Consider the following 17,786-nt stretch of genomic DNA (forward strand, 5'->3'; position numbering starts at 1 on the left):
AATATAATATAATATAATATAATATAATATAATATAATATAATATAAAAATTTTTAAATAAAATAAATAAAAATAGAAGAAAGATGTAAAATCAGTAACCTAACTTTCCATCTTACAAAACTGGACAAAGAGCAGACTAAACCTGAAATAAGCTGAAGGAAGGAAATAATAAAAATTAGAATGAAAAATTGAAAGCAAAGACTCAGATATTTGCACACCCATGTTCATAGCAGCATTATTCACAATAGCTGAAAGATGGAAGCAATCCAGGATAGATAAATAGACAAACAAAATGTGGTCTACACACACACACACACACACACACACACACACACACACACATATTATTTGGCCTTTAAAAGAAAGGAAATTTTGAAACTTGCCACAACATGAATGAACCTTGAGGACATCATGCTAAGTGAAATAAGCTAATCGCAAAAGGACAAATATTGTATGATCCCACTTATGTGAGGTACCTAGAGTAGTCAAAATCATAGGAACAGAATGTAGCATGGTAGTTGCCAGGGAATAGGGGAAGGAAGGAAGTGGGGGGAGATTATTGCTTAATGGGTACAGAGTTTCACAAAATAAAGAGAGTTCCACGGATGGATGGCGGTGATGGTTGCCCAACAGGTGAATATACAAGTGACCCTTGCACAGTGTGGGGGCTGAGGTGCCAACCACCAAAATAGTCACAAATATGTGTAAAACTCTTGACTCTCCCCAAACTTAACTACTAATAAATAGCCTTACCAATAACATAAATAGTCAACCTATATTTTGTATGTTACATGCATTCTATACTGTATATAACCAAGTTTGCTAGAGAAAAGAAACTGTCATTAAGAAAATCATAAGGAAGAGAAAATACGTTTACTGTATTGTATGGTTTTTACTGAAAAAAAAATCCATGTATAAATGGACCCACACAGTTCAAACCAATGTTGTCCAAGGGTCAACTGTATTTCATGCCACTGAATTGTACATGTGAAAATAGTTAAGATGGTAAATTTTATGTTGTATTTATTTTACCACAATTTTTTTAAAAGATTACAGGGGAAAGTAATGTAATAGAGAACAGAAAAAACAGTACAGGCAATCAACTAAACCAAAAGTTGGTCTTTTGAAAAGTTTAACATAACTGACAAACACGTAGCTAGACTGACCAAGAAAAAAAAAAAAGACAGAAAAATAAAGAGAGAGAAGGCTCGGGGCGCCTGGGTGGCACAGTCGGTTAAGCGTCCGACTTCAGCCAGGTCACGATCTCGCGGTCCGTGAGTTCGAGCCCCGCGTCAGGCTCTGGGCTGATGGCTCAGAGCCTGGAGCCTGTTTCCGATTCTGTGTCTCCCTCTCTCTCTGCCCCTCCCCCGTTCATGCTCTGTCTCTCTCTGTCCCAAAAATAAATAAAACGTTGAAAAGAGAGAGAAGGCTCAAATTACATGAATCAGAAACAAAAGAGGGGGACATTATAACCAACTTTAGAGAAATGAACAGGATTATAAGAGAATATTATGAACAAGTGTATGCCAGTAAATTCAATAACTTAGATGAAATAAACAAATTCTATAAAGAAACAAGCTACAGAAACTGACTCAAGAAGAAATAGAAAACCCAAATAGACTTATGACACAAAAAAAGACTGAATTCATAATTTTAAAAATCTGCCCACAAGAGAAAGCCCAAGTTCAGATGGCTTCACAGGTGAATTCTACCAGACACTAAAGAAGAGTTAATAGTAATTCTTCACAAACTCTTCCAGAAAATAGAACAAGATGGAACACTTCCCAAATCATGGAACTGATAAATGCTATTACATGGATGAACCTTGAAAGCAATATGCTAAATGAAAGAATCCAGTGACAAACAACCACACATTATATGATTCTCTCTGTGCGAAATGCCCAGCATAAGCAAATCCTTAGAGATAAAAAGTAGATTATTGGTTGCTAGGGGTTGGGGAACCAGGAGATAGTGATAGCTAAAGAGTATGAGGTTTCTATTTGAGATGATAAAAATGATGTAGAGGGGCACCTGGGTGGCTCAGTCGGCTAACATCCAACTCCTGATTTCGGCTCAGGTTATGATCTCACCGTTAGTGAGTTTGAACCCTGCATGGGCTCTGCGCTGACAGAGCAGAGACTGCTTGAGTGTCCCTCTCGTTCTCTGCCCCTCCCCCGCCTGAACTCTCTCTGTCTCTCTCAAAATAAATAAATAAACTTTAAAAAATGTTCTCTAATTGGGGTGCCTGGCTGGCTCACTTGGTAGAACATGTGACTCTTGATCTTGGGTTCCTGAGTGTGAGCCCTACATTAGGGGTAGAGATTACTTTAAAAAATATGACCTTTTAAAAAAATATCCTATACTTGATTGTGGCAATGGTTGCACGGCTCTGTGAATATACTAAAAATTACTGACTTGTCCACTTTCAATGGGTCAATTATAGGGTATGTGAATTATATCTCACTAAGGGTGTTACCAAAACAAGCATTCCCATTCCACTTTTAAATATTTTATATATGCTGAACTCATAGTATCCCATGTGACAAAAGCCTTGCCCACCCATTCCGCCATTCCAGAAGACCTGTACTGAGCACCTGTGTGTGATATCTCGGGCCAGCATGGCGGTAGAGAGATGAATCTAGCCCAGCACCCGCCCCTGGAGCTTGTGGTCAGGTGAGGGATGGGAAGCATCTAATTATATTCCAGCCTGCCAAAATACCTAGTACCTTGCCAAATCCCTTACCTGGTACCTCTCCACTGTGACCCGAGGGAGAAAAAAAAAAAATAATGCTAACCAACATTTATTGAGCGCTTACTGTGTGCCAGACATTGTGCTAAGCACTTTCCATGCATTAGTTCCTTGAATCTGCACAACAATCCTATGAGTTAGTGTCCTCATCAGCTTCACTTTACAGATGATAAAACTCTCATGAAAGGTAGAGGGAGGTCCTCAGGCCCGCAGGAGTCTCTGATAGAATCCGGTTTGAGAAGGAGCTGGAAGAGAGCCTTGACCCGCTCAAGAGGGAAACTGAGGCCCCACAGGGCCTGGGCATCTCAGCCTGGGTTGGAATGAATGCTCAAGAAAGCAAAGAGCACTGAAGCCCCAAGACTGGGGTTCTCACATATATTCTGCCCTCTCCTCAGCACTTCACCTCTTTGAGACTCGGTTTGTCCAGCTGTAAAATGGGTACTCCTACTAAACTGTAAGATGCAGTACTCCCACTTCTGCAGGCAGAGTTCAGAGCCCTGCACGGGCTAAGTGAATATACTGTGCAATCCAGATGAAGGAATATAGAGGAAGAACCAGGTTTTTCACTGTGCTGGAAATCGAGAGGCACTGACACTGAGGTCAGGGACACTCTGCCCCCTCGTTAGAAGAGTTCTGGTGCCTTCTGGAGAGAGGGTTGGGCATGCGCGCGCGTGTGCACACACACACGTTCCTCCACCTCTGCCTCATCATCCCTTGCCTTTGGATAGTGGTCACCCTTCTTCCACCAACCTGCCAACCCCACTCAAGCCCTCCTTCTCCTAGAAGCTTTCCCAGGCTGCCAGCTCAGCACAGGCACACCTCCTTAGAGCCCCAAGAACCCCTGTTGGGGTCTGAATGCCACCTGCCTGCCGGGGTGAAAATTCCAGCTCCTCCACTGACTGGCTCAATGATCCCGTGTGAGTGCCTGACTCACACAAAGCATCACGTAACATGAGGCTAATGAGAGACCTGACATGCCAGGTAGTTGTGAGCAAAGGCTGTAGGCAGGAGATGATGAGGTATGGGGAGTGACTGAGAGTGCTCTCACAGGGGCGCAGCTGGGGAAGTTACGAGGGGCCGCTGCCCGGGTGGGCCATGGGCATATCCTTGAGGAGCAACCAGATTCTTAGCTGCCGGTTTGCCCCTGGACCCATCCAGAGAACCTCTAGGGAGTAGGGGCCTTACCCTCTGCTGAGATCCCCTCGTGCCAAGGGCCCCTGGCCTACTGCGTACGCTGAGGCAGACGGGGCCCATTGGAGGGTGGGTCTGGAGGACAGCCATCATGGGCCGGCCCCCATCCGCAAGGTCTGGGGTGGGCCTCTCTTAACCAGGGGTGGGGGGAGGGGGAGATCACTGGTATCCACAAATCACTGGGGATTTTACTAAAATGCAGTTATGTTGGGGGGGCACCTGGGTGACTCAGTCGGTTGAGCATCTGACTTCGGCCCAGAGCCTGGAGCCTGCTTTGGATTCTGTGCCTCCCTCTCTCTCTGCCTCTCTCTCTCTCTCTCTCTCTCTCAAAAATAAACATTAAAAACATTTTTTTCATAAAAAAAAAAAAAAAGATTCTGCATTTCTAACAAGCTCCCAGGCGACACTGATGTGGCTATGCCTGGCCACACTTTGCGTAGCAAGGACCTAACGCGGGGCACGGCTGTTTCTGAGAAGAGGAGGAAGCAACAAGCCCGTCTTGGCCTCCCACTGGTCTGAAGGCACCCAGCCCCACCCAGCCACTCCCCAGGCTTCCAACATCTGGAGGGTAAGACTGCGTGGATTTTCTGAGTTTCCAGGATCCCATTTCCATTACATATGTAAAATTAAAGTAAAAATACACATTATGAAAACATTAGAAAGTACGAAAAATAATAGGAAAAAAAATCACGGACCATCTTGTTAACGTATTTAAAACAATGCTAACCTCTCTCCCCAAGATGCCAAAGCCATTGTCGGTCAGAGAGTCCAAGGTCGTCTCGTGAGTGGGATCTGACCCGCCCCGTCACAGCGAAGCACTGAGTGGGAGACAGGGGCTGCTCCCCACATTCTCCACCTCCTGGCACCCTTCCCACCCCGAGAGAGATATGCCCAGCCTGCAGTGCCTGAGGCCTTCACCCAGGCCTACCCTGGGGGGCACGGAGCCGGAGGCAAGGCCCTCTCAGCTCCCCGCTCCCAGGCAAGAGACTGAGGAAAACTGCCACAGAGGACGGGAGAGGTGGGGTCGGGGGGAGGGGGTGCACATCTGGATTCCTGGCCCAGAGCCCGCATTCCTTCCCTGTGAGTGTGAGGAGATGGGGGTCCCTCTCGGGAGAGCTGCGAGGAGGCGGCTGGCCCCGCTCCTGCCCCACTGTAACAGGACCCACCCTGGCAGGAAGACTGGGGACGTGAAGGCCCAGAACTTCATCTGGGGGCCCTTTACCCAGATTGCTCGCTAGATGGTGCAGGCTCAAGCTGGGGCTCTGTCCCATCCACACCAGCCAGCCCTGCCTCAGACATACCAGAGGGGACAAAAAGGTGGGAGACCAGAGGCCCGCGTGGCCACTGGTTCATGGAAGGGGGCTCCGGGTGGGGGGGTGGGGCACTGTTCTACCCACAGAAGCTGGGCGGCCTTACCTGGGGGCAGTCCTTGATGTAGTGTCCTTTGTTGAAGCACAGGTGACACAGGTAGTTGGGTGGGGGCCGCTTGCTGGGCTTGCGGGTCTCAGAGGTGAGGGTCAGGTCAGAGAAGTGCTCGGTGAGGGAGCTGAGGCCATCGGCGATGTTGTTGAGGGAGCCATAGGGCGAGGCGCTCTTGTACACACTGCTGCTCAGAGCCTGTGGGGGACAGAGGCTGTGAGGGCTCCCAAGGCCTGGGCACACTCGTTTGCAGCCGTGGCCTCGGGGGGAATTTCCGTGGGCATGTGCACACACATACACGCTCGTGAATTCACACTGACTCTTTAGCTGCCCCTGGGCTCTGGCCGCCTGGAGCCTGAGTTCTGTGGGCAAGCCAGTTAACCACTCGGGGCCTCAGTGGCCCTGTCTGGAAAACAGGAATAATGATAGGTACCTCCCAGGGTTTCTGTGAGGCTAACACGAGGCCACAGGTGTAAAGCACTTTCTCTCCCACCTGGCACTTAGGAACCCCTGAGTCCATGCTGCTGATGGTAACGACGATTAGCGTTAGTTCTTTTACACACCGCCAGGAGGTAAGAAGGCGTAGCAGAGGGCAACCTGTTAGATTTGGGGCTTTGCCACTTCTTGGTGGCGTAACTTTAGACAAATCACTTATCTCCGAGCTGACTCAGTATCCCCTTCTTACAGGAAAGTGGAGCACCAGCTTACAGCATTGTTTCCATTGTACAGAAGAGAAGACTGAGGTTCAGCGCTCTGCCTGGTCTCCTGTGGCACGAGGCCTGTGCAGACTGCGTCCGGGGAGCCCTCGGGCCGGCCCAGGCCCGCCCTCTGGGAGCCCAGGAGGAAGTGGCCCACTTCTCCCACCTCCAGCTGACAGGAACCAGATGTCTTGCCTGGCTTCAAAGCAGACACGGCCCAGGCCCCCTCCTGGTGTATACAGCCTCTATTTATAGGAGTCACGGGCTCTAGGCAGCCAGGCACACTGGAATTTAGCAAAGGTAGGGCCTGCGGTGAGGCTGGCAGGGAACAGCCACGGTACCCCCTTCCCGAGGCAAGGCTGAGGCTGGAAGGAGGCAGCTTCCCCGGGAGGGTCAATGACAAACCTGGGCATGGGGCTTGGGCATCCCCTGACCCCAGCTCAGGTATCAGGAGCTCCAGGAATGAACTACAGACCTCGGGGAGCTTTGGATCTAATAGGAAGACAGCCTTGTTCCTAGAAGTCCCCAGGCTGCCAGGGGAGGAGAGCCCCTGAGAGGAAGTTGCCTCAGGCTCCCTTACAAAGACAGGGCAGATGTGGGCCCAGAGTGGGGACAGTCCTTTCTGTGTTGCCTCAGTGTGAGCAGGGAAGGAGATGAGCTGAACGCAGGCCCCAGGGGATCAGGCACCCCTCCCGCCAACCAGGACAGACATCACTCCTCACACGCATTTACCTCAGCCCCCCTACTGGGTCTGTCTCTGGGGGTCTGGCACCCCCCCCCCCAGAGGACACAGCCCTGGCCATCTGGGGGCCACCACTCTTCTTGGCTCCCCGGACACCCTGCTATGTGGACTGGGGCCAGCCCTTTCCCTCTCTGGGCCTCTGTTCCCTCTCGTGTAGGTTTACGCTGGAGCCTGGGGGAAAAAAGACACAGACACCACATCCAGGGCAGCGCGACTAAACACGCCGTCAGCCTATGGTGCCTGAGCACGGACCTCAAAGGCTCCTGATGACCACCTCTGCTCCAGTGCTACCCAGGACCGGTGGACGATACCACGCAAACTTGCATTCAGTGTGAGGGTGGTTCTCCAGCTCTCAGATGAGCCAAGACAGAGTGGTTCATCCTGAGAGGCAGAGCCCCCCACCCCCACCATCCCTGGAGGTGCGCGAGCCAATTCTGAGCAATCTTAAGGGGTGCAGGGAGGGGTCCAGTAGCAAGGGGATTAGATGATACCAGTCACATCTACCGAGCGCTTACAATGTCCCAGGTACTGGAAACTTTACACGTATTAAGATAGCTGGTGCTCAGCACAATCCCATGAGTCACTGTCCCCATTTTACAGATTAGATGAGTATGTCCAAACTTGTGATGCACGACTCGAGAAACTTTTAACAAATACGGAGTACTGGGTCCCACCTCGGACCTACCAAGGCAGTCACCTGGGACCAAGGGCCTGGATCTACATCATTTTATTGTGGTTAAGATCTACATTACAGAAAGCCAACCGTTTTAATTATTATTTTTTTTAATTTTTTAATGTTCACTTATTTTTGAGGGGGGGGAGGGAGGGGCAGAGAGAGAGGGAGTGACAGAATCCGATCCAGAGCTCCAGGCCCTGAGCTGTCAGCACAGAGCCCGACGAGGGGCTTGAACCCATGAACCCACATGAGATCATGACCCGAGCCGAAGCCGGACGCTTCACCGACTGGGCCACCCAGGCGTCCCCATTTTTATTATTTTTTAAGTGTGCAGTCCAGTGGCACCAAATACATTCCCATTATTGGGCAAAATCACCACCATCAACTCGAGTACTTTTTCACCATCCCAAACTGAAACCCTCTCCCCAGTAAACACTAACTCCCGGCTCCCCCTCCCCCCAGCCCAAATCTGCTTTTTATAAGCTCCCCCAGGCAGTTCGCTACAGACGGCCCAGCCCTACCTGGCCTTGGGAGCACCTGGACTTTCCAACCACCGAGGTCTCTCCTTAGCTTGACTCGAGGCCTCTCCCCACCCGAACTGGCCTGAGGGAGAACAGCATCACCACAGCCTCCCAGAGAAAAGTTCATCCAAACAAGAAACTCCAAGCTCCAAATGGTGTGACTCATCCTCATGGCTGGGAAACGCAATTTCACAAATAACAACCCTCTTCGTTCCCCCCCCCCCATGCTTTTTTTTCTTTCTTTCTCCCCTCCCCCTGCCACCCCCCTCTGGAGAAGATTTAAGCTAGTCCACAGGAATCGGGACTGTTTTGGTAGCAGACTGCCCAGTACATTAATTACACCCTGAACAGCCTCTCCCCCGTTTGTGGCCGCACCGTCCTGCCCACGGGTGACCCCACGGGTGTCCCTGGGCAGCCAGAGGCCTCTGAGCAGCCTGTCCCGTCCCTGGCAGCTCGACGCCCCCACCCACCAGCTCAGGCGCTCACAGCTTGCATCGCACCGGCAGCTCCAGGTCAGAGAAGCGAGGTCAGAGCTCCTCACAGCCTCTCTCACCCCTAGTGTGCCCTGGCCTGGCCCTCCTGGCTGCTCCAGCTCCCTTCCCCCAGCCCCGGTTCAAGATGACACCACCTTAGAGCTGAAAGGACAGAGCAGGCAGCTGACTCGGCCACTCTCGTGTTCCAGATGGAGAAACTGAGGCCCAGAGAGGCCCAGGGGCACAGGCGAGGGCACACAGCCAGGCCTGAGGGCCAGGAGTCCTGCTCGCCGGCTGGCTGAAAGGGCGGGTGAGGCTGCAACCTGTTTCCTCTCCAAAGACCCAAGGAGCTGGGGCCGTGGAGGTGAAAGGCGAGTTGCCGCTTCCACAGCCTATGGCGACTGGATGGAGCAGAGGCCAGGACACGCGGTGTCCCCTCCCCTCCGGCTGCGGAGCGAGGCCTGGCCTCTTGGGCTTCCCGTCTGTAAAATGCAACATGGAACAGGGAAGGCGGGCAAAACTGGTGATTCCTGCAGTCCTACTTCCTTAAGGTCCAGACACCAGCTACTGAAAGACACCCCTGGAGCCCGCACACAGACGGCACTCAGTCGCCGTGGGCCCACCTGTTCCGAGTCCTGCTGCCTGTAGCTGGAGGGCAAGGCCCGGCAGGAGCAGCCCCTCTTCAGTCAGCCCCTAACTCTCAAACAGCCCCAGTGCCCCACGGGGCATCCGCTGTCCCCCCTCTAGTTCTGCACTTACTATCCCCACCCCCGGGATGCCCTCTCTGTGTCCATCCAAACCTCCTCCAGGACCTGGCTCCCAATCTGGTTATAACTTTAATGGTGTGGCCCTGAACCCACCCCCTCCTCCTACTCAGGCCTTGGGCTCCACGGGACAGTGTGGAAAGCACAGACTGAGGTGCTCCCGAGAGACGCCCTGCCTCCTTCGAGGGCCTCCTGGACCTCCCGGCCATAGCCCTGTCCGTCAGGACTAGGCCTGGTAGGGATCACCCCATGACTCAGCTGCCCTTGGCTGAAGGGGCTCTGAAGTCCTTCTCTAATCTCTTCATGCAGTAAGTCTCTTCGCTTCCCCGCGAGGCTGGGCATATCCAAAGGCAAAGATTCTGCAACGTCCCATCACCCCAGATTCCAGACTGTTCCTGCCGCTGCTCATACCTACAACTGTCCTGGGTGCAGATAATCACAGGCGCTGAAGGGCCAGGGGGCCCCACTTGACAGACGAGGTAATGAATGTCCTAACACCTTAGAGGTATAGGTTGGGGTCTCCGAGTTGCCATGAACAAAGTGAAAGGCACTCTCAGCCCAGATTAAGCTGCTCAGGGCACTGGTTGAGGGAAGCCCCACTACTGTGCTGAGTGGAAGCCTCTGGGCCCAGATCACCATCCTGGAGGAAGAGACCACCTTTCTCTCCCCCCTCCTCCCAGCAGCCAGCAGGCAAGGTGGGGTTTTCACAGCATATCTGGGCGATAGAGCATCCAGCTTCTGCCCATTGCTAGAACTTCCCCAAGGCTCTGGCATGGCTGTTGCAGAAAAACAGAGGGGAAGATGCTAAAATCTATTCTGATCCTGCTTGTTTCGTACACTCGGCTGGATCCTTTCCCTTTCTTGGTTTTCTTATACCTGCAAGAACACCATTTGGATGGGCATTTTTGGCTCCGTTTTACGGAGCTGGACACTGAGGCTCAGAGAGGCTGCGTAACTTGCTCACGGTAAAACAGCCACCATGTGGCTAAGGGGAGATTCACACCCACATCAGTTGGCCTGTTATATTTCGGCTCCCACGTGGCCTCCAAGGCTTAACTTCTCCTATGTTAAGGAGAGCCAGAGGAAAAGAACAGGTGTGGACCGCTCTCCTTGGGCCTGTGACATCGTACTGTCAAGCCTCTTGGCCCTGGCAAGATGAGACACCAGCTTTTCTGGGCTACGTGAGGGGTCTAGGTCCTCAGGCTGGGGGTTCTGCGGGGGTAGAGGCAAGGGTTTCCAGGGCTGACTCCCCACTCCCAGCCCCCAGGACAGTAAGAGGGCCCAGCAGGAGGGGGGCAAACAGGAGTCAGGGCAAGTGCATAGAAGCTTCCAAAGGCAGCCTAGAAGGAGAGGAAACCAGTGCAGAGAAGAGAGGAGAAACAGCCAGCAGAGATGGAACCATGCCCACAGAAAACAACGCAGCGATGGGCAGGGGCGAGGCAATGTGACGGGGAACATCCGAGGAAGTCCTGCCCCTCCCAGGCCAGAGATGGCCCTGAAGTGGGGGGACTCTCTGATCCTAATCCCCAGCTCTGTGGGGGTTCTTTCAACAGCTAGACAACTGCTTTCTTATCCCCAAAAGCCACCCCTGTCCCCTGCTTCCATACACACATTTACGTGCATGAAAACACGCGTATACACGTACACATTCACACCCCTGTCTTTAACACAAGAAACCACTCATTTCACAAGTGACCCCGCCCCTTCTCCAAGGGGATCCGCACTTCTTCTCCCCCAGGGTCTGTCTGGGGCTCTCGCCCCCAGAGTCCCACACGAACAGGGAGAGGAGACAACCTGTTGATAGGATGGGGACTTGGCCAATGGGAGAGTGAATTCACATGTTGACTAAAGATTTCTCGGGTATGGTGAGAGCCCAGACCTGCTCCTGTTTCCAAGGTCCGAAGCTGACCTGTGGGCCAAGAAGGTGGCAGGCCTAGCCATGCCAGAGGCAGCAGCCCCTCACCCAGAAACCCCCAGGGCGCCACGGCCTCCAGGAGGCCCATTCACCCACGCGTGCAAAACACAATCCCTGTCCACAGCCAGAGCTCAGTGAAAGATTCTCACTTAAGGAAACAGTCCACGCTCTTTTTGGCAGGGCGAGTGGGGAGAGAGAAACGGGGAAAGGACCTGGAGAGGGAGGAGCACAGTGGCAGCAGGGCTCCGCTGAAAGGACCCAGGAAGACCCTCCCTCCCCATCCGGTCCCTCCTGCTCCCGCCCAGGTCACCGCTCACCTGAGAGGTGCTCCCATTCTGCAGCCATATGCACTCTGTGCAGCCAGAAAGCACTGGGGACCAGCTGTCTCTCACTTCTAGAACGCATTCGTGGAATGAGCACAGAAAGCATGAATTTGACAACCTAAGGACTGAAAGGCACCCTAATATTTAGCCAGTCTGGGAGTACCACCGAGGCTTGCAGCCTCTATAGAAGGGGGCCTTGATCTGAGATCTATTGTCGGCACGTGGGTGCCATGATCTCCTTGAAATCCCACGCAAGGGCGCGTGTCTGTGTGTGCCCGCATGCCTGTGCTCTGGGCACTCGCGCCTCGGAGAAGAGCTCGCGCTGTCTCCGATTCTCGAAGAGATCCACTACCACAGAAGGCAAAGAACCATGAGCACACCTAAGTTTCTGCTCGGACACCTCTAGCGACAGGGCTTTACTATCTCCCAAGTCGGCTCTTTCCAAGCAATCAAGCAAAATCCATAAACATTTCCCCTGTAAGGTGGAACAGGAGATGAGGTACGGGGACACACATCATCACAGGTCTAGAGAGGGAAGAGAGGGGGAGTAAGTGCAATGCAAATCATCCATCCACCCATCCACTCAGTGACCGAGCACCTAGTAAGTCCCAGGCGCTGCCTGAGCATCGGCTGCTAGGACTTACAGGTTCGAGAAGCGTGCTGACGACGTAGCTGTCCAGACACACGCAAGTACAGAGTATGTCCCTCAGCAATAGCAACGGTCATGACACGCCTCCCCGGAAGCACGCACGGCGTGTCTGCCACGGGCCACAGAAGCCAGAGGGAGGTGTGCGCCCCGTGGCAGCTGGGGAAAGCCTCTCGGAGAAGGGGCAGCCACGTGCACCAGAAAGAAGTTGGAATCTGCCAAGGTGTTGAGGGCAGGCAAGACCCAGGGCAAAGCTTAGCGTCTGCACTAAGCTTCCCGGCATGGCCAGAGGAGGACAGAATAAGAGATTATACACCACCACACGCACGCCCACATATACACAGTGCAGATCAAGCCTCCTGAGACCTGAGCTGGGGCCCTGGTGCTGTCACTGATCCCCTGATGGTATCATCCTCCTGTTGGAGAGCCTTTTCCCCACCTAGACAAAGGGGACACTGCACACAGGCTATGATATGAGACAAAAGTGTTGCCAAATGCTCCGTGTCCATCGTCTGACTCTCGCAAGCCAGGGCTCCCTTGGACTTCCGTCATGGCTTCAGGGAGCCCCGTGCTCGGTTTCTGGGGAGCGGCTGGAGCAGGGACACAGCAGGAAACCTGGTACCCGTGACCAATGCCTACCACTGCTCAAAAGGTTCGGGATCAGGGACAGAATATCAGAGGCCCTGCGGCTTGACAGAACGCCTCTGGAGACTGGCCACCCTGCACTGGGGCCCAGAGAATGATCGAGGTGACAGCCAGCAGGATGAGCCACAAGGGACAATTGTAGCTGGAGCATGGAAGAGTTCCAGACGCAGCTCTGCCACTGACATGCTGGGTGACTCTCCAGGCCTGTTTTCTCTCCTGTAAAATGGGAGCTATGAAAAAAGAGATGCCAAGAAAAAAAGCACTCCCCAAGAGTAAGGGATGGCTTCTCGGGACCATCTTCCCCTCGAGGCCCCCCTTTTGGTGCTGACAGGGCCTGGCCCTCTGCCTCTGCTAATTACAAATTACTAATCCTGCCTGCTTTCCTCCCTCCCACCTGACTCAGAAGGTCCACAAGGTGTGGCCTCCCCTCTGAGTCCAGGCCTGCCTAGTCAACTCAATTTGATGGAGGGAGGGCCAGGCCACCTCAGCCTACAGGCCCTCGGATGACGGTCCTCCTTGCCTGAGTCAGAGCTCCTCCCAGGACTTGGCGCTGCCCCCTCCCCCCACCACACGCACACAAAGGCCACAAACGTTGCTAGGAACCAAGAGCAGCCCCAGAAGCCCACTCTCAGCCCCACTGAGACAAACCTCCATCCTCACACAGATATGTGGCTTTGCCAGGGCAGCACAGGTGACACACAAAACCTTCAGAAGACTGTCAAGACCTGGGGGCTCTTTAAAGCAGAACACCTTAGGTGCTCCTCTGAGGGCCTAACAGCCAGCCCTGTCTGCAGAAGGGCTGAAGCCCTGTCCACAGGGTCTTGTGATAGCATTACTGCTGATCTCCAAACTCCAGTGGACAGACCAGGGCAGTGAAGGGGGCGGGGGGGGGGGGGCGGTCTCTGGTGCTACAGAAGTTAGTGCCGGGCCCCGAGGTGGGGGTAGGAGGAGGGCGTGGGTTAACAGCCAAAACCTCCTAAGGGTTGGAAGAGATGTCCTTCAACAGAGCAGTCCCCGGGCCGGGAGGTGTTCAGAAAAACGCTATCAAAGGTTCTAGGCCGAAAGCATTCTCTGGTCAAATAGTGATGGAACTGTTGGGTTGAAGGAAAGTGAACAAGTTTCACACCACGGGGCTTTCTCAGCGCCTTCATGGTGCTGGGGGACACTGTGCGTCTCCAAGGGAAGGACAGGCCGCTCTGCTTCCCAAACGTATTTGACCCTAAAGCCCTGCCCCCGGCCTCCACAAACCATCGTTTGACTGTAGGGCCACATCTATCTCTCCCTGGAGGAAGAGGGAAAGATAATGGCCACTCTAGGATTCTGACCTGGAGGGGGACAGCTAGATCTCCTCTTGAGGGGGTACAGGGACTACCCAGGAGGGGTTCTGGACATCCCTCTGAGGGGCCCAAGAGCTAATGCTCAGCAAGGAGGGGTACCTCCCCATTTCTGGAGGTGGAGTCCCACAGCCCCCACACTGCTGTGAATTTAAATTCCAGGCTAAACTTGGCAGGGAAGATCTCCCCACGCCACCCAACCCCCATTCCCTCTACGAACAGCCCTCCTTCCTCTCCTTCCTCGGGTAAGAGAGGAGGGGCTCAGCCAGGAGCCTCAGGAGTCTCCCACCAAAGACATATAGTTGTTGCTACAGATCAGGGGTTGGAACCAAAGTGCACAGGGCCCAGACTCTAGACCGAGGCCTTTTTAAAAAACTGCCCCAAAGTGCCTGTGCCTGCTTTGGCCTGGCATCCTTACCACAAGCTGAGAAGCTGAAGAGCCCCCACCAGCGCCCAGGTCACCTCCTGGTGCCCGCTCCTGGACTTGTACATGAACTCTGCCATCTCTCTCTGCTCCCAGGGCCACTGTTCCACTCAGAACCCTTGGCTTATCTTCAGCTTCCAGAGCTGAGGTTCCAGGGGCACAATGGGCTTCTGTGCCCCCATGTCCTCAACCCCCCCGCCCAAATCCCAGCTGCATTCATGGTGTTTTGCTATTGTGGTGGGAGCAGCCTGGGGGTGGTGCAGGAGGGGGTGGGCTCTTGGCACAGGGACTGGTGCAGACAGGCCGTGGTCAGCGGTCAGCATGCAAGTCACATCCGCAGGCACTGCCACCAGGCCTGCCAGGCCTTGCACAGAATGGCGATGCTCCTGAGTCCCTGGGTCCCTTCATAGAGTCCCCTGTGGCCTGCCCATGATTTGCTTCTTCTCCAACCAGCCCCTTGGTGGCATTCAGGTGGGGGGTATTTTTTCATGCCTTCTCTGCCAGTTGCTATTCTGGAGCCATATTATGTCACTGGCTAAGCCCTGGACACAGGAAAGCCCAGGAGCACAGCTGGGGCTCCAACAGGGTTTAGGAGGCGAAGCGGGTGAGGGGTGAGAATGAGTGAGTCTGAAGCCAAGAAAGCCTTCCGGAAGTCAGCAGGCACAGACCTCCAGCCCCTCCAAGGAAGCCACTGGCCTGTGAGTGTAGGAGAAGCCCCTCTGACCTGTCTATTTGCATCTCTCTCAAATCCCACGGAGACCACCCCAAGGGACAGCAGAGACTAAATTCAATGGATGGGTAAACCGAGGCCCAGACCAAGAAAGACAGAGGGTTCCCCCAAAGTCAGGTCATAAGAGACTCTTTTCCACCATTGCTCTGCATAACTTTTACCAGCTGCTTTTACACTTGTCCCAGAGAAGGAATATACCGCTTCACGGGGAACCCGAGGGGAGTAGTAGTGAAGTGACTGGAGATGGGTTTCGCTGAGATCCAGCTGGGATCCTGGATGTCAGACATTTCCAAGAGAAATGCCCTACTCCTGCAAGAGACTCTGGATGGCCCCCAAACTCCCAGGCCTCTCAGCAGGGACCCACATTTGGGGAAGAAAGCCACCAATGGTAGGAACAGAGGGAGGCCTCTCAAGGCCGATTGGGGACCCCCACTTGACCTGTGAGAGGCGAGAGGTCATGGTCATGTGGGTCATGATCACCCTTCTCCCTTGGGATTTCCACAGCACCCCCATGAAATCACCTACCTTTCAAATTGTATCATCTCATCTGTCTTCTAATCTGGGGCCCCCACTGGCCTGTTCCTGATTCCTAAAGGGCCCACACATCACTCAACAAATGTCTGGCAAAATAACAACTAAAAAGACCCAGGCACTGAAGAAACATCCACAAACTGCACCCCAAAGTCACCGGTCACCGAAGCCAGTTCCCCGAAGAGATGACAAGGTCTCTTATGAGAAAGACAGATTCCCAGCCAAGAATGATTCTTCCCGTGGAAAGCGTGCTCTATAGTTTACAAAGAGCTCTGGTATACAAATGCTTTTGCCTGGCACCAAGGGCTGGCTTTTCAGACTCATCTCCCGCGACTATGCCCAACTGGCCCAACACAGGCCAACCAATCCTCGTCTCAGCTCGCCTGGTATTGGCCCACCTCTGGGCCTTAGGCCAGCGTTTTATATGCCCATGTCCTCCCTAGTCGGTACTGGCAGAGTTGAACACATTATGGGACCAAAAAGGGAGACCCTCTGCTTTCCCCCTCCTGTCCCCAGCACACTCACGCATACACAGGCCCTTCTCCCCGACCCATTCAGAACCCTGCCTCTCCTAAAACTAACTGCTGTGCTCGGGTCTAGAAGGAAAAGGAACCCTCAAGTGTGTCCTCTCCTCCACCCCTTCCCCCCTGCACTTTTGCAGGGAGAGCTTCCAGAAGAAGGATGAGTGAAGGCCACAGAAGGGTATCTGCAATGCCCAAAAGAGGTATGAGTAAATGGGACTGGGGGAGGAGGAGGAACCCAGCTGAAGAGACAGAGGAGGGGTATCTAGGAAAGCTCTGGAAATGACCCCTGAAAAGAGGCTCGGAGGTCCTGGCAATCTGTGTATTTATCTGGCTGGGGAAGATGCCCTGCCCCTTCCACTTTGTAACTGAATCCCCCCAACAGGCAGACTTTGCAAAGCAGCCGTCTGAAACCTCTCCCCCTGGCTAGCCCCCCTCCAAGAGCTCAAGAGGATTTCCCTTTCATTTCCTTCCAGGCTGGGAGGGCGGGGGACAGCGCAGTCTGTGGGGTCAAGCCCTCAAAAACCACTTCCTATGTGGCTGGGGGAGGGCAAGCAGCCGGAGGATGTATCTGGGGGTCCCTGCGGTAAGAACAGCAGGAAAAGCCCTGCTCTCCAGGGTGCCCCTTGGGTCGGCCACCACCGAGGTCGGCGGAGGACAAGATTTTAGGCCCCTGCCGAGGAGCTCTGAGCAGAATCTGCACTCCCGGTCCCAGCAAGCGGTGGCCAAGAGGGGGGTGGGGTTGGGCGTGGGAAGGACACTTGGAAGGGGCTCTCCGCCCTGGCCGCGCCCCGGCTGTCTGGAGAGAATCCGGAGCCCCCCGCCCAGCCGGGACTCCCCCCCGGGCCCCTTTGAGCAGGGCGCTCCAGGCTGGGAGAGGGGGCAAGAGGGCCCCGCCCGCGCCTGAGCTGCTCCGAGCCGGGCTCAGCCGGGAGGTGACGCGCTCCCGGCGCCCCGGGGACATCGGGCGGCGAGTTTGGCAGAGCTGAGCGAAGCCAAGCCAAGCAGGGCCGGGCAATACGGAGCCGGGCCGGGCCAGGCCAGGAAGAGCGGGGCGGATAGGAAAAGGCCCCGCGCGGTCGACGGAGGGCGGGGGCGCGCGGGGGCACCCACCTCTCCGCGCTGCAGCTGGAAGAAGCTGTTGAGATAGCTGGAGTGCAGGGGCGAGCCCAGCTGCTCCGGGCGGCCCTTCCCGAAGGCCAGCTCAGGGGGCGCGGCGCCGGCGGGCGGCTCCGGCCGGAAGGCATCGAAGGCACTCGCCTGGTGCGTGTCCTGCAGCGACAGGTAGACCCAGTTGAGCAGCTGGGCGGGCTGGTACACCGAAGCGGCGCTCGTGTCGATGGCCGACAGCAGGCTCATTTTGCGGCGGCGGTGCCGGCCCCTCCCCGGCCGCCCGCTCGCGCCCCCCCCTCCGCAGCGGAGGGGCGGGCACCGGGGAGCCTGCGCCCACTGCCCACCGCCCGAGCCCCGACGGCGATCGCCCA

The 17,786-nt window shown here is 54.5% G+C and overlaps 1 protein-coding gene across 2 annotated transcripts in view; it reads right to left on the bottom strand.

Moving 5' to 3' along the window:
* The window catches only part of ZCCHC24 (zinc finger CCHC-type containing 24), a 64,498-nt gene that overhangs the window by 46,279 nt on the left and 433 nt on the right, over window positions 1–17,786 (bottom strand). The window contains exons 1-2 of one of the 2 annotated variants that reach the window (XM_040485558.1): window positions 17,416–17,661; window positions 5,357–5,557 (exon numbers count right to left, since the gene is read on the bottom strand). In XM_040485558.1, coding sequence (XP_040341492.1) covers window positions 5,357–5,557; window positions 17,416–17,661 — 447 coding nt within the window. Of the gene's footprint in view, window positions 1–5,356; window positions 5,558–17,415 lie in introns of both variants that reach the window. The other variant, XM_040485559.1, reaches the window with a different exon arrangement.

This window comes from Herpailurus yagouaroundi, unplaced genomic scaffold (assembly GCF_014898765.1).
Source record: "Herpailurus yagouaroundi ecotype Mexico unplaced genomic scaffold, PumYag 163, whole genome shotgun sequence".
Taxonomy (NCBI): domain Eukaryota; kingdom Metazoa; phylum Chordata; class Mammalia; order Carnivora; family Felidae; genus Herpailurus; species Herpailurus yagouaroundi.